This window comes from Larimichthys crocea, chromosome XVI, assembly GCF_000972845.2.
Source record: "Larimichthys crocea isolate SSNF chromosome XVI, L_crocea_2.0, whole genome shotgun sequence".
Classification (NCBI taxonomy): Eukaryota; Metazoa; Chordata; class Actinopteri; family Sciaenidae; genus Larimichthys; species Larimichthys crocea.
Window position 1 is genome coordinate 14126190 of NC_040026.1, and position 17162 is coordinate 14143351.

At 43.4% G+C, this 17162-nt stretch overlaps 1 protein-coding gene across 1 annotated transcript; it reads left to right on the plus strand.

Annotated features, from left to right (window-relative positions):
• The first annotated feature begins 1145 nt into the window (after positions 1-1145).
• ireb2 (iron-responsive element binding protein 2) lies at positions 1146-17084 on the plus strand. The gene is made up of 22 exons (XM_010735191.3): positions 1146-1396; positions 4136-4219; positions 4469-4634; positions 4767-4904; positions 4983-5225; positions 5382-5451; positions 5780-5963; positions 6159-6298; positions 9041-9212; positions 9382-9482; positions 9614-9730; positions 9828-9987; positions 10094-10229; positions 10947-11031; positions 11135-11291; positions 12250-12374; positions 12452-12556; positions 12666-12808; positions 12988-13135; positions 13744-13866; positions 14006-14191; positions 14480-17084. The coding sequence occupies exons 1-22, from the start codon at positions 1372-1374 to the stop codon at positions 14588-14590; spliced, it is 2919 nt and encodes a 972-aa protein (XP_010733493.1). The 5' UTR covers positions 1146-1371; the 3' UTR covers positions 14591-17084.
• Positions 17085-17162: the final 78 nt, after the last annotated feature.

A 17162-nucleotide genomic window follows, 5' to 3' on the forward strand; every position in this document is an offset into this window, starting at 1 on the left:
AGCTGTAAACACTCAGCATTAGAAAAATACATACGTTGGTTTGGTGCTTACATAAGGAGTAAACATTTATAATCATCACTTTAAAAGTTACATACGTTGTTTTTGGTGCCTGTTTGTTTCCCAGATATATTAGTGTGTGTGTGAATGGCTGTATAAGAGGCATTAACTTAAAGAACTTTGTAGAAAGGCGCTTTATGAAGTTCAGTCCATTTCCTTGTATTAGTTTACGGGCAGACCTGCCATTTCCAATATGGCGGACCCGTTGACGTATCGCGACCAACGACCAACCCGCTCAATGCGGCGTCTATGTATATATGTCTGTGTATATATGTCTATGTATATATGTCTACGCATCTGCGCAGACGCGCGCGACATTAACAGTACTTTTAAAGTCCCAGACATGTAATGTTCACGGTGAATCACGTGTTTACAAACTGCAGCAGAGAAATGACAGACCATCAATTTAGATATTAATACACAATTTATTTCTACATTGTTTTTTGTTTGTCTGGAAGCTATAAATATGTATCTCCTTTGTTGAACATGAGGTTTAAAGGTCCAGTTTGAGTTGCATCTAGTGGTCTAATCGCTGCATTGCAATCTCCTCACATCACCCTCACCCTCTTTGTCTAGAGTCAATATTTAGTTTAGTCTGTCTGAACATGCTGTTTCATGAAGAAGGGCCCGCTCCCACTGTAGATAGAAAAGGTTAAAAAAAGAGTGACCTGGAATAAAGTGAGACTTCCAGTTTTATTGGTACTAAATGAAACAGTCCAACAGCGATGTAACTATATCCTGTGTGCAAAGCAAGAGGCCATGTAGTTTAGGCCATGATTCATTTAGTTAACTTTGACTTTTATACATTATCTTGACAATAACCCAAAAAAGATATTGCTGTGAAGAAAAGAGAAGTTATTATTATTATTATTATCACCATTATACTTAAAGAGAAATGCATAAATAACCCAAGGTGCCATCTCCATGTCCATTGAGAAACCTCCATCAGGGTGAGGACAGTGACAAGTGTCTGAAAGCTCCGGTAAAATTTGGTAAGCTTACCTTTTGTTTACATTTTTTTTTATGTCTATCTACTGTTTGTGACGTCAAGCACGAACCTTCGGGCGCTTTAGCCTCGTAGCCGAATGGTATGGTTGCTAAGCAACACATGAATCATATATTTCAGAGCAGGGGAGTGATTATATGGTTTTAAATGACGTAACATTAATGTTTTAAAGCGTTAAAATGTTTTTTTATCGTTATATTGTCAGTGATAATGAGTGGGCGTGGCCGTATACGCTGCGCTCGGATTGGTCGGCTCGGTGACGGCAGTGCAGTCGCGATAAACAGGTCGTGTTGATTTCAGGAGTCATCATGGCGCTCACTTCCCCAGTCAAAGGTAAAGAGCTGTCTTCTGCTAACCTTAGCCACCAAGCCGACATCCGACCAGCTGTAAAGACAGGGCCCGATTAAGAAACACTCCCGGTATCTGAATGTGTCTGTCGCTTGTTGTTAGTTAATGTTACATAAAGTGTACCGGCGGCAAACTGCGGGGAGACATTGAAGCTAACAGTAGCTAGCTTGGCAATCTTTGCTCCACAACTAAGCGAGTTACAGCAGCCACACCGCGAGCTGGACGCATTCCCTCCGCTCGAAACGTCAGACGTGTAGCGTGCTTTCCAGCTAAAGTCAAACTGTGTGCTCGTTTCTTTTGTCTTATCACCTCAAGACGTCCAGCAGCGGCGCGATAAATGCTCAGTTAGCCTGAGTGCGCGTCACGATAAGGACCCTCTGTCTGACTAGCCTTGGCTAGTGTGGTTAGCTGTCTTCCATAGTCTGCCACCGGGACACGAATAAAGATGATTTAACGCGTCAGGCAGCATTGTCATCAACCCTTATATAACGTTTGCATAACGTTGGCTTGTTAGTACAGCGTGTGGTTTTAAAGCGATATTGATCGCAGCGACAGAGCACAACAAGACAAGGGCTGCCTTCTCTCTGAAGAAATAACATCTGTTGAAAATGGGACAATAACACAGTGCATGTGACATTAATAAAGTCAGACGATAGTGCAACATTGAGTCAGTCTTGTTATATAGTTTCTGTTCGATGTCTTATAATAATGGAAATGTTCCATAAGTCTTCCACATCGACAGAAACAGGTGATCATAATTTGATTTGTGTAAACAGGATCTGACTGGTTCAGCCGGTGTCTCTGTTCATCATGTATGCTTTGCATTGGCTTATTCATTTGAGTTTTTGCATCCAGTTCTTTAAAACAGGTGAGTGGAGGCTGTTGTCACGTGAAAACAATGGAGTGATCTGACCAACAGAGCCTCCACGTCATGAGTTCATAAATGGATGCTCAGATCGTCCCACATCATAAACACAGAATAGGTTTTTAATCCCTTCCACTCATTTCACTACTAAATATGTTGTGATGGAGTCGTGAGCGCAGACACTGATCTCATGTCAGTGTTTTTTTAAACTGGTTCATGTCTGTGTAGGTGAACTGAGCCAAATTATACTTGTGTTTATTTTTCTGGTTGAGCAGTAGCAGTGATATGCTCCTGCTGCAGCGCCACGCCACTGCTGAAATACTGCTCAGAGGAAATACTGCAGATGGAAAAGATACCAAGCTCCCAGTGTGTCATTCACATTGCTTTATTATCAGAGTGTAGAAATTAGACCAAACCAGTTCTGTCATGTGGGTTGTTTTTTTTTGTTTTTTGTGTGTCTGAGGTTAGACTTTCACCTCTGCAGGACTGTAGAATTGTTTTTGAGGATATTTTTCATTTTTGTAATGACGTTTAATTCCAATATATTTAGATTTGGGAAGTCAAAGTATATAATGATTTAAAAAACAAAACAATATTTGGTCAGTAGTGAGGAAAGTCCAGCATATTTTCTGCAGCGTCATAATGATAACAAAAGCATTTAAACATAGTAACCTGAGAGTCCAAGTTCCAGCATGGTGTCCTGATGGGAGAGCACAGAGTAGAGCTGTGCCAAGACTCCAAAGATTACTCTGTCCACAGAGAACATGTTTTCTCTTCCATGAGAATTTCATCAACATCAAACAGCTACAAGCTGAAAACTTTGCCACATCTGCATCTGTGTTAGACGTGTGAGTCTTCACAGGCCTGTCGACGAGTCTCAGTGTATCTCTCCCAGTTTACTGCACATTTCTCAGTTAATGCTGGCAGTCAGATGAATCCAAACGTTTGTATTTAAAAAGCACTTCCAAAAGTCAGACCACAAACGTGTGTGAGCTGTATCGCTTCAAATCTGTGTCACCCGCCTCAAAGCTGGACAACCAAATGAACACCGCCTCTTCGATTCTTAGCTGATTAGCTGCTCATTGTATTCTTTATGGATGACGGCGAATGTGAGCTCATTCCTTAAATCCGATTCCTTAAATTAGTTTGTTTGTGTTACTGAAGTATTTCGTTTGTGTGAGGCTGATTTCAAATAGTAAGTTCAGAAAGTACAAAATGTGCCATTCACTCGCTGCTGCTTTGTCTCTCTCTGCCAACATATTAAAGTAACATTTGCCCACAGTTACTACATTACTTTACAGCTTTGTTAGAAAATCAGTGTTTGTTGTTCAGCTGCACACTCCTCATCGTGTCCTTAATCTTCCACGTCCACATCATCATGCGTCTTTGAGAAGCTTCCACATTTGTGATTGTAATGTACCAATCTGATACATTTATGTATTATTTATATAGTCATAACCAGAAACAGCTTTACAGCCAACATGTTCTGCAGGCCTGCAGCAGTCTGTGTTTTCTAACCTTTTTGGTTGAGGTGACCACATCCTGCGTGAGCTCACTTTACTACTTGAAGGAAGAAACCAAAGCCAAGATATTGTTTTCATTTCTCCTTTCTCTGTGTTTACATTCTGCTCTGTCACTACATCCACCAAGAAGCTTCTTTACAGTACAGTCTAATGCATTGTGGAGGCCAGCTTCTCAGCTATTTGCACAAACTGCACAGGAAAATGGAAGCCTCCTGTCAGTTTCTTAGAGATGATTGTTTTGAGGATAAATGTTAGAAAGGTTGGGCTCAGTCTCTAAGTTTACTCAGACATGCTGAGGCAAGAGTTGATCACATCGATGTTTGTTTCCGTCTGCAGAGCACCCGTACAGCCATCTCATCGAAACACTGAAAGATGGCACCAAGTTCTTCAGTCCACAGAAGTTAAATGATCCCAGATATGGTGAGTTCGGAGATTTGAAACACATCTTTCATTTACACGGAGTCATGCTACATAATGAGGCCAACAGTGTAATGTATGTATGCGAAAGAACATTTCTAAGTATACCTGTAGATGAAGGTCATTCATGAATCAACCTTTTAACCTCTGTTGCCTTTAAATGCCTGTCCAGTTATAATTAAATAATTAGAGTTAATGACACATTGTTTACTAGGGGAAATGAAACCACCCTCATTTGTTTGCTCCGTGTAGACAAGCTGCCTCTGTCCATCCGCGTCTTACTGGAGGCAGCCATTCGTAACTGCGATGGCTTTTACACAAAAGAGGAAGACGTCCAGAACATTCTGGACTGGCAGCAGCAGCAGAGCAAAGCCGAGGTGCCGTTCTCTCCGGCGAGAGTCCTTCTCCAGGACTTCACGTGAGTTTCACCATGATTTGGGTGGAACAGCTGATCTTGTGTCATCGTGATCTCTCTTTGTGTTCCTCTACATAAACAAGTTATTCACATTTGATCAAATCAAACCAACATTTAATTCTTTTCCTTTGACAGTGGTATTCCTGCCATGGTGGACTTGGCAGCCATGAGGGACGCTGTGGCCAAACATGGCATAGACCCCAGCCTGGTCAACCCTAAATGCCCCACGGACCTCATCGTAGATCACTCGTTACAGATTGATTATAGCAAATGGTGTGTTTACATTCATATTTCCCCTCTAATTATTGACAAGAGTGAGAGCATTGACCTGATTTCTTTTTGCATCCACAGTGCCATACAGAATGCTCCAAACCCAGGTGGAGGGGACGGCCCAAACCAGAGCCAGGGTCCTTCCAGATCCACACCCTCCAGGCCTCCGTCCCGAGGAGGCTCACATTGTGGGAGCCAGCGGGGCCCCTGTAGTAAAGCTGCCTGCAGCGACCCTCCAGCCTCCTCGGGTAGACCTTCAGCATCTGTCCAGCAGATCGAGAATACACCCCTCCTCTGCCCGTTCCACCTGCAGCCTGTGTCAGAGTGAGTTTGATATACGACAAGTGTTACGACCTGTATTTCACATGACACACTTCTCTTTATTGTTTAAGCCCTGGAAGTGGAACCAGTTGACCATCACTGATTAACAGATTTCCCATTTCAGCTTGTTTACTGTTGCTTTCTATTTTTTTTCTGCAGACCTGAAACAGCTCTGAAGAACCAGGAGATGGAACTCATTAGAAACAAAGAGAGGCTTCGCTTCTTTAAGGTGCAGCAGAGAGCAAACATATTGTTATTACATCATAGCAGACAGCCAGAGGGAGACAGATGTCTTCTTCAGAATCATTTTATGAAATGTACTTACTGGCTTTCTTGTTGAGAGTTTGATGAGAAGATATCTGCTGTCACGTCTGTACACTAAATATAAAGCTACCAGCAGCCGCTAACGTAACTTAGCATGACGTCTGGAAACAGGGAAATGTTGAACTTGTTATTTGGGAAAAGGTAGAGTTTAAAAGTATATTTAAGCAGTCTTCATGTTGTCTTACATTTGATTTTGGCTCATGGAAACCTTCTCGTGTGCGTAAACCAAACAGTGGTGCTCTAAAGCATTTAAGAACGTGAACGTGGTTCCTCCGGACGTTGGCGCAGTCCACCAGGTGAATCTGGAGTATCTGTCCAGAGTGATCCAGGTCAGCAACAGCTTCGTCTACCCCGACAGTGTGGTGGGAACCGACTCACACACCACCATGATCAACGGCCTGGGCATCCTGGGCTGGGGTAAGCCAACTTTAAACTTTGAACTTTAAACTTCCTACCAACGTACTTGATTTGAACTTTGTTGACTAAGTCACTTAGTGACTCATTTCCAATGTCTGAGGCTTGAGGAAAGTTTCCTGTTGATTCACTCTACATTGCAATTTGTTTTTAAAAAAAATGTCTTTTCTTTGTGTCCATGGCGCTTTCCTCTTTCAGGCGTTGGAGGAATTGAGTCAGAAGCCGTGATGCTGGGCCAGCCAGTGTCTTTGACCCTTCCTCAAGTAGTTGGTTGTAAACTGGTGGGCTCCATCAACCCCCTGACCACCTCCATAGACATCGTCCTCGGCATCACAAAGGTAGCACCTCTCTGCTGTCTTTCATGTGTGCATAATTTTTTACCAGTGTTCAGTGGTATGCAATTTGCAAGGTTGAATTTTTAAGGACCTTAAGGAGGTCTTAAAATGTCCTGAATTCATATTTACTAATAGAAGGCCTTTAAAAGTATTTAAATATTCACTACTTATTTCTTTAATAAAGCATGGTTTAATGGGTTTAATGCGTCTCAGTAGAATCTCTCCGTGCTCTATCATTCCGTAGCATTTCTATTTTTGACGCGAGCCGCTGCTAAACCTTGTAAATTTCAACAGAGCAGATCGCACCAGACAGGAAATCCGACACAGAATCAACGTAATAAACTTCCGCCCCCTTTCAAAATAAAACACAATACGCAGTTCATGTAGCTTATCATAACTTCACATCAACGTTACGTCATGACCGGTGGCACCAGGTGATCAAAGATCGATCAAAGGGTCTCAACATGAACGACAAGAGACTAATTGTTGAAGTGGAACAACACACAACACAACAGATGCTTTTTATAATCCCTTCCATGTCGGAGAAGCAAAGTCAGCTGTTTGTTGTTGTTGTTTTCTTTATACACAGTTTATCGCAGGGTCTCGTGTACGTCCAAGATTATCTCGTGATCTCGTGTGAATACGGCAGGCTCGCTACGCTGCCAAGACGCGCCCGGTATGAGTTGACGCAGGGCAGAGGAGGCAGGGTCTACTTGAATCATCATACTGATGTTATTTTTTGCATCAAAGGGTTGAATTTAACATTCATAGTGATTTACAGGAGCAATAAAAATATCAAGATATATATCGTGTATCGCAATATAGCTTAAAAATATCGAGATATTGGTTATAGGCCCAATCGTGCAGCCCTAATTAAATCATATTCAAATGAATATGCTAGATCATCAGTTCTTAAGGAAACATGCTAAGTTGAAATACTTGCTTGTTGACAGCCAAAATGTTCTTATTTTGAAATTTACCGCCCGTCTCTCTGTTTATGTTTTGGCCTTTGTTATTCTGATCAAATAGTTCTGTGTTCGATATCCGGGGTTGCCAGGTATGAAACAAATTTGTGGCATAGTTATATAGTATTTCATATTTTATAGTGCACAAACTCCGTCTTGATAGTGCTCAGTTTGAGTGCTATTTGACAGCTGTCAGTCTGAGGGTTTGGGGGTGCAGCGGTTTGTGGAAGGTGCTGACGGTGTGTTTAGTTCAGCTGCCCCACACAGGGGCAGCGGTTGAGAGAATAATTAAGAAAACTTAAAACCGAATGAATGCAGAAATCACGTAACGGAAATGCTACTGCCAGCGAGTCTAATGCAACACTGACAACTGTTTATAGAATAAAAACTAAGCCCATAACAGCAGCATCTGCCGGTGTCTGAGGCCTGCCTGCAGACCTGAAAATACTACAGTAATTACGGTAATGTTAGGTGACTTAGTGCACAGTAACGTGATTTTACATAGTGTACTAACATAATCACGTTAGGGTTTCTCATCATGTTCATGTGTTATCTAATGTCAGTGCATGTAATGTTAGGCTGCTCTCGTTTCCTGAGCGAGATCCATAGGAAAATACTCCGGTAACGGGACACGGGACGTCTCTTATATGCAACAGCAGCTTGTCGCTATGACAATATATGTAGTCAGATCTGAGTTTACGTGTGTTGGTAACGGCGCACATGGACGAGAGACACCTGCCTGGGTGTGACCACCTGCTGGGTGCACCGTGCTGCCTCAGATAGTGCCACGAACTGAGCTAGCCCTTTCTCTGTGTGTGTGTGTGCTGGATGTAACCACTCTGAAACAATCTCCCTCACTCTGATTTACTGCCTATGTATCTCGACCAGTGCTCTCTCTCTCATTACAAACCAAATTAAACTTCTTCATGTCACTATTTTACAGCGTACATTGTGAGTCAGACTCTGACTTAGAAGCTGATTAGGATGAAAAAAATGTTTCTAATTGTGTCACTGACCAAGCTATACACCATGAAAGTAATGCAGTTACAATATTAAGCAGTTTCAAGCTGTTTATTCAAAATCCAATAACTTGAAAACCTTGAATGTATCAATACAATGAAAGCGTTTCCAAGGATTTCCAGCACTCATACGGACCCAGTTGTCCTTAATAGCTGATGATATGTTGGTTGGCGTTCGTATGGTCTTTAAACCGCTGCACACTAGATGATGGTAAACTTACACTTTTGACGTGAAGTCGTGCTCCCAGCTGCTCCTTTCGTAAGGTAGTCCGCCATGTTTCGGAGGCGGAGACACAGGATTTGGAAATCCGTATCCAACCAGGTCGGGATCACGGTGATCCACCCTGCCAGCGTTTGGAAATACTCATGACTACCATGACTGAGAAAAGGAGGATTTCATTATCCGGATTATTCTGATCCAGATTACAAGTGTTGAAACACTGGGCCCAGTATTTCAAAGTAAATCTGATTCATGTCATTGCACCTTTTCTCAGATCTTATTACGTGTTCGGAATATGAAGATGAGGAGCAGTGTAGGAAACAATGCCTGGTGGATAATTACATTCAATCACAGTTAACTTGCTGATACATGACATCTTGAACCGAGAATAATATTACCGTTATATAAACTTAATGAATGAAGACTGTCACAAAAACTACACTTCCCACGGTCACTGTTCCAAGAGCTGCTCTTTTCTTTCACTAATGTAGTCCATGCACTTTTTATTTATTTATTTTTTATTTTATTTTATTCTTTTTAGCACTTACGACAGGCTGGAATCTCTGGGAAGTTTGTTGAGTTTTTCGGACCCGGTGTCTCCCAGCTGTCAGCTCCTGACCGGACCACCATCGCCAACATGTGCCCAGAGTACAACGCTACTGTCAGCTTCTTCCCCGTCGACCAAGTCACACTCAAGCACTTTAAAAAGACAAGTGAGTCACTTGAGTGATGCTGATTATAAATAAGAGCTAAATCGTGCAGTGGTTAAGCCGGGTCATTGGACAGTACATGTCCATGTTCTTAAACCATAATCTGTTACATCTGTAACATCGTCACCAGGTTCTGTCCTAGGTCCCTAACGTGTCCTCGTCTTCCTTCCAGATTTTACCCAGGACAAACTTGAATTGCTTGAATCTTACCTGAAGGCTGTCAAACTTTTCCGAAGCTATGAAGACCCCTCAGAAGACCCCCAGTATTCTGAGGTACTTGTTCTAACAATAACCCAATGAAGTTAATGTGTTTTTGAATGTCTTTGCATTTTGCTTAATTAAGCAGAGAGGAGATGATGTTTGGAAACGCCTCAATGAAATGTACACTGTTAATGTTTGTGCAGGTGATTGAGATCAACCTGAGTTCCATGGTGCCCTGTGTGAGTGGACCGAAGAGGCCTCAGGACAGAGTGTCAGTGAGCAGCATGAAAGAAGACTTCCAGAGTTGTCTTGATGAGAAGGTAACATACAAAAACGCACAGTCCTCTGATAAGTATTTGAGTTCAGGGTTCTGCTGGTGTTTGGAGCATTATCTAACGAGTACTTTATTTCCTGCAGGTTGGCTTCAAAGGCTTTCACATCCTGAAGGAGAAGCAGGAGACCCGGGTTCCCTTCCAGCACTGTGGTCAGGAGTATCATCTGGCCCACGGCTCGGTGGTCATCGCTGCTGTCATCAGCTGCACCAACAACTGCAACCCGTCTGTCATGCTGACTGCAGGTCTGAATCTGATGATAGCTGCACTCTCATCCCACATTCCACTGCCTGAGACTTCACTGCCCTGTGTGGCTACATTTCATAACGCAGCTGTTTTTGTGATTGACAGGTCTACTGGCCAAGAAGGCTGTGGAGGCGGGGCTTGTTGTCAAGCCTTACATTCGGACCAGCCTGGCTCCTGGAAGTGGCATGGTCACTCACTACCTCAATACCAGCGGAGTCCTGCCTTACTTTAGCCAGCTGGGGTGAGCATGTACACACAGTGACAACACACACACACACACACACACACACACACGCACACACACACACACACACACACTCATACACTCATACACACACACACACCCCTTTAACGCTGAGGCATTGACCTGGAATAAACCTGTATGTGCAGTTTCCACAGCTGTAGCTTTGCGACAGAAACACCTCTCTGTGACAGTTTAGATGACCTGATACTGCCATATGATCATTTACATCTTTGTCAATTAAACTACACAGTGCCATGGTCTTCATTTTAAACCTAATCCACTTTCCCATTTCTATCAAACACATCTTTCACTCTGAGAGAAGAAGTGGTCCTTCCCATCATAAATGTTCCCTGTACTATATCTAACCACTGTCTCCGTCTGGTTGGCTCCATTTCAAGCCATTGTCCTGAACCGGCCTTCCTGTCAGCTGTGAGTAAAAGTAAAAGTGGTAGAAGTAATCATGTTCCTCCAGCAGCCCTTTAGATACATGGCCCAGGTACAACTGAACAATATAACCTGCATGAAGGGAGGATTCATTGCAGAACCGTTGCATAAGACTAGGTGTACCTAATAAACTGTCAGTTGAGTGGAGGTTTATTATGATCATATACTTAAAGGTCCTCATAAACACAGTCAGAAGTGGACACAGGTGCACACAGACACAGAAGACTTCAGAGTGACTGACTTCACACCGTGCTCTCCTTCATGTCACAGGTTTGAGGTGATAGGTTATGGCTGTGCCACCTGTGTAGGGAACACGGCTCCGTTACCTGAAGCTGTTGTAGATGCAATCAAACAGGTAAGACCTCCATAAAGCTTCACCAACATGTTTCTGTAGATCTTTAAAAAAAAAACTGCTTCTCTAAAAGAAATCAATTCTTGATCATCTAACTGTGTTTCAGGGGGATTTGGTGGCCTGTGGTGTTTTATCTGGCAACAGGCACTTTGAAGGCCGCCTGTGTGACTGCGTGCGTGCCAACTACCTGGCCTCCCCTCCCCTGGTGGTGGCTTACGCTCTCGCGGGCACTGTGGGAATCGACTTTGAGAAAGAGCCTCTGGGTAAGGAAGGCACATGTCAGGAGCTCTCTTAAGCTGCTTCTCTATAGCCCGAGGCTCATGAGGGGATTTCAGGACTTTAGGCTGATTACAGTGAGCACCCAGTGATTCAGCGTGTTGTGCAGACATGCATCAGCCATAGAACAGATGACAAGGGGAGCAGTGTGAGTAGTTTACGGTCTGAACCACATGTTATCTGGTGGTGATAACCTCATAAATAATGATCTATATTGCAGTGAAATTAACCAGAAAAGTAGCATTCATTTACGGCTTTAGCTAAGGAGTTCATCTTTCTTTTGATACAATCACTTCACTTTTGTAATTCTGATTATATGAATATATTAATGATATCACTTCTACTTACTAAAGCAACACTGCGCTCACGCTCCCCTTTTCCCCTCTGAGCTTCCTGTCAACATCCTGTTAGCTCTCTTTGCTGTTAGCTCCCGTTCTGGCATGACACTCTGCTCTCTGTCAGCATTCCTTCATGCCCTGGGCCTGAAAACCTCCTATTTCCAAACACTAACACTCCCCCCGGAGCTCTGAGCTCACAGTTTGGACAGCCTGGCTAACAAACTGAGCTAACATTAGCTAACAGCAGCTACAGTTGGCAGCAGTTTACTTCACTGTCCATCAGGAAACTTAGAGAGAGTTGAGGCGGAGCAGCTGCAGGACATCAGAGAGAAAAGCAGAAAACATTTTCTCCATAAAATATGATCCAGTTTCACCAAAATCAGAGAAATAGTTGGTTATGTGTGTGTGTGTACGTTAGCATTACATACTTCTTGTGGGCGGTCGTATGGAGCACAAAGTTACATAGTGTGAGAACAGACGTACAGAGTGAGAATGAAGCATCAAAATGAAATCTGGTATTTAAAAGTAAATACCGTTCATCAGACTTGTTTTATCATTGACACTCTTTTGTACGGCGCTAACTCTGAGCCTCCTGTGGTCAGTGTAGGTGTGACCTCAGAGGGGAAGGAGGTTTACCTCCGTGACATCTGGCCGTCCAGGGAGGAGGTCCAACAGACTGAAGAAGACACAGTCATCTCCTCCATTTTTAAGGATCTCAGGGGAAGGATGGAGGTGAGGACATAATCTTTAATATCATGTAAATTCTAATTTCATGTGACTGAAGTACATTAATGATGATTTCTCTCCAGAAAGGGAACACATTTTGGAACAACATTGAATATCCAGAGTCTGTGGTTTTCTCTTGGGATCAAAAGTCCACATATATCCGCTCACCATCTTTCTTCAGCAAGTTGGTGAGTCCTCAGACCTTTGTGCTAATCATTATTTTGCACACGTTGAATAAGTACAGCGGCAGCTTAGACAGTAAGCGCCTCCTCTGCCCCTGCTTGTCTTTCGTCTCAGAGTAAAGAGGTTCCGCCTCCTCAGTCCATAGAGAGCGCTCACGTCTTACTGTTCCTCGGGGACAAAGTGACCACGGACCACATCTCACCTGCCGGCAGCATTGCCAGAGTCAGCGCCGCCGCCAAGTACCTGCTGAGCAAACGGTCAGTTTAGACCACATTTACTGACTTCAGTCATATCACGTCCATGTCCTCAAGTCCATGAGTTAGCAGGTCTCAGCACAGGTTCACAACACGTCCGAATACTCTGAATAATGTCACTGTGTGTTTAGAACTGCACACATTCAAATGTATTCACCTAGCACTTTAAATATTTCTATCAGCCTGACGCCACGGGAGTTCAACTCGTACGGCGCTCGCAGAGGGAACGACGCAGTGATGACCAGAGGCACGTTCGCCAGCATCAAGCTCCAAAATCGATTCATTGGCAAACCAGGCCCTAAGACTTTGCACATTCCTTCAAACCAGACGGTGAGTGTGAACTTATTGAAGTCCAAATATCTTTTTATCACATATGTCACCTGTATCCCAGTACCTTTTCCAATGAAGAGACAAAAATCCATTACTTAGGTATTTTTTGAGCTACTCTTTCCTGGTTCCTGATGAACCATAAAGAGTTGTTGATGACTGTGTACTACTTTTACATCCAATGAAACGCGGGATGTCTGCAAGAAAGCCATCTCGGTAGACTACTGTATTCTTAGCCAGGCCGCTGGTTTTAGAGTTTGTGTTCACTGGAAGGTAGACGCTGACACTAGCTCATAGCGCTAGCTGCAATGCATAGCAGTGAGGGTGTAATGCACGTTCGCTGTTGGCTACTCTAATTCCCAATCAAAATCTATGAACCTTCCTCATGTGACTGTTTTCACAGGAGACACGTCAAAGTGGGAACTTAAAGAACTCACTAGGGAGTGATCGTTAGAAAAATCCTTTCATAACCAATCCACTCACCTTTGAGCTGTAGCACTGTGTGTTTTAGCATTGTCACTTTCTGCACTGTCACGTCAGACTGGTTGCCTTGTTTTTTTGCAGCGTCAGATCTCCCGATAATAATGTTTCCTCTTCCTGTCTCTGATAAGCTGGATGTGTTCGAGGCAGCTGAGCGCTATCAGAAAGACGGCATCCCACTCATCATCCTAGCAGGGAAAGACTACGGCTCTGGAAACTCCAGGGACTGGGTAGCCAAAGGACCATACCTGCTGGTAAACTGCAGGACACACACACACACACACACACACACACACACACACACACTACACTTTCCACAGCGAGCAACCTGATAGGCAACGGGCTACAGTTTGGCTATTAATCATTATTCCTGGCTTTGTCTGCGGTCCTCAGGGTGTACGTGCAGTCATCGCTGAGAGCTTTGAGAAGCTGCACAAGAACCAGCTTGTGGGAATGGGCATAATGCCGCTCCAGTTCCTGCCCGGCCAGAACGCGGACTCTCTGGAGCTCAGCGGGAAGGAGAAGTTCACCATCACCCTGCCAGACAGCCTAAGTCCGAGGCAGCAGCTCACCGTCAAGGTAGGAAACAGGCAGTCGACCCTGAGCTGTGATAACTCACACACTCACACAAACCAGAAACTTTGTTCAGTATCCAGGTGAACCAAAACAAGGTAAAAGAGGCTGAAAAGCTCCGTAAAGCTGCACCTCTGGGTGATAATAGCTCAGCGAGTTCACTTAAACAGTCACCAAATTGCTTCTTCTCCTTCTATAACCAAGCTTTGATTGAGTTATTTCACAGATATTATATAAAAGATCTTAACTGCAGCAAACGTTTAATGTTTAAAGTGTTTGTGTGTCCTCTTGCAGACTAGCCAAGGAAAGTCCTTCTCTGTCACCGCACTGTTCGACACCGAGCTGGACGTCATCTTTTTCCAACACGGAGGGCACCTTAAATATGTCGCTCGGACTTTGCTCTGAAACAGCGCGCAGCCTGATCTCAAACCTACTGAATGTGCCGAAGGTGGATGAACAGCAGCCCCTCATCATTTCTCCAGTTTGTCTTCAGCGGCATAAAGGCTGACGATTTGCCTGTTTAAACGATGAACATAAACGATCAACATTCAGACTTTCAGGAGTCACGAGACGTCTGTTTTCAGACCTGTAACTGAACTGCTTCTCCACCACTACACGTTGGCTGTTTCTGCACTGCCACCAGCAGCATCTCTCCTCACAATAGAGGCAAAATAAGCGCAAGAAGACCTGGTGACGTCAGCTCAATAAGGAGATTGTACCCGAGATGACCTAACATCTTATGTTTGTGTGTGTTTTATTGTTGGAGAATTTGCAGAGCACTGAAGGGACGTTTGTTTCATCGAGGACTTGAGCCAAGAAGGATGAATCCTGTCTGCTCCTGTCGTTTAACTCAAAGAAAAAACAAAACGACCCTGCCTTGAAAGGCTAACATGGTGCTAGGTACTACAGCATGAATACGTTGTTTTAAAGGTGCAGTATCGCCCGTTTTTCCCCAACAAGTAAATTCTCGAATCTTTTGAATTTGCAGAATTGATGTCAGTTGCCCGTATTTCTTCTTGGGGCCAAACAATCTCATGTAGATTGAAGTTCTGTTCTTGTTTCATATTTCTGCAGCACATTAAAGGTCAATTCTAAACCAATCAGTTTATATCGACCCACAAACTTGTGAGCACTTATTTAAAAAATATTAGTGTTGTTGTATTGTCAGGTAAATGGTGCTGAGGTGAATGGTAGCTGTAGTTTCACTTGTCAGTTTAATGTAGTCCTGTTAAACGTGTGATTGAAAACAGGTTTTGTGACATCACAAAGCCTGAATGTGACGGCGTCCAGTTAACTCTTCCTCTGCAGCCGGAGACCTCGACTACCTCCTGCAGTGTTCCACATGATTAGCATGAATATTTCTTCAAAGGGGAACTCCACAGCAAACACACGACAGTCCGTTTACAGGTCGAGTACGACTGCGGAAAAAAAACTGACTCAAGTGATGTCAGTTCTCTCCAGGATACATTAGTGACTAGTATAACACACATGGATCTCCAACTGAGATATCAGCCCTTGAGTTGCATTATGGGTAATGTAGGCAAAAAACAGTCCAGTGTGTTTTACACTGTCGATTCAACGCTAACACTGAATTGGTGAAGTATTCTTTTAAAAATAGTCCTTTAACGTTTACTGAACAGCTACACAAGCTACAATTACAGGTAATGGTAGTTGAAATGCTACGTCACTGAAACGTCCCATTACGCAGCAAAAATCTATTAGCTGCTGGTCCTATCTGACCAGGTGACTCAGCAAAACTGACAACTGTTTCCAGTCTTGCTAAGCTAAGCGGCTGCTAGCTGTAGCTTCATATCGTACAGCCATGACAGCATCTCTGCGAGAAAGTGCTTAACTCATCTATTCATTTTCCATATGTCATCATGCTGTGGAGGGCTGGAGCCAGTCCCAGCTGATGAGTGGACGAGTGGCGGGGTACGCCCCTGAACAAGTTCATCACAGGGCTGACACATAGAGAGAGACACAGACGTGGGGTGAACATGAAAACTCCACACAGAAAGGTCCAAACCAATCACAAACTGGCAGGTTCAAACCCAGAACCTTCTTGCTGTGAGGTGACGTGTTAACCGCTGCACCACCATGCATGATGAGATCAAATCCATCCTCATGAGAAATGACTGATAATCAATGCTTCATGGTTTAGCAGCTTCTACTGCAGTTTGAACTGACTGATGTGAATCTGAAGCGAGCGGACACCGACCCTGCCTATAAATACAAGACTTGTTTAGTTTGTAATCCACCATGATGACCTGTGTTGAGGTACTGAACTCATCCTCTGTGTCTGTGTATGATTTGAATATTTGTGCATGTTCAAACCATTCTGGTAGATAATTGCACATTCTGAACTCATCCATCCAGTTTAACATGTCACCTTGTGTAGGATGTGAATTGGAGCCTTTATGCATATATATATAATTTAGAGAGCATGATATTGTGCTGGATGTGTTTAGGAGAAGTTATTTATTGATACCTACACTATTCTGTAATATGTTGAAACCATTAACTGCCTGAAACTGTTGCAAAAGTGTGTAGTTTATGTTTCTCGGTCATTTGAAGTGAACACAGACGTGTTTTGCCTTGTCAGACTGCCAAAACAAGCTGCAACAAGTAGCAAGCCTGCATGTGAAGAGAATATCTGCCATAGTTTCAACCGTGTCACATTACAGGACATGTAGAGTTTCTTAGTTCCTCAGCCGGGCCAATCCATCTTCATTCGTTTGAGCGGGTTGTTTGATTGTTTCAGTGATATCTGGATGGAACGTTGTGAAGTGTGAAGCAGCTTTAGGGAAGTATGCAAACCGTGTTCATTGCTGCAGATGTGGAAAGTTGTGGATGTCTGTAATCATATTGTACATAATTTTTAAATAAATGGTAAAGCAAAGCTGCGTCTGTGTGCTCTGTTAGAGGGTTCCTACTCATGGGGAGCAATTCTAATAAACTAACCCTGTCGATGACTTCA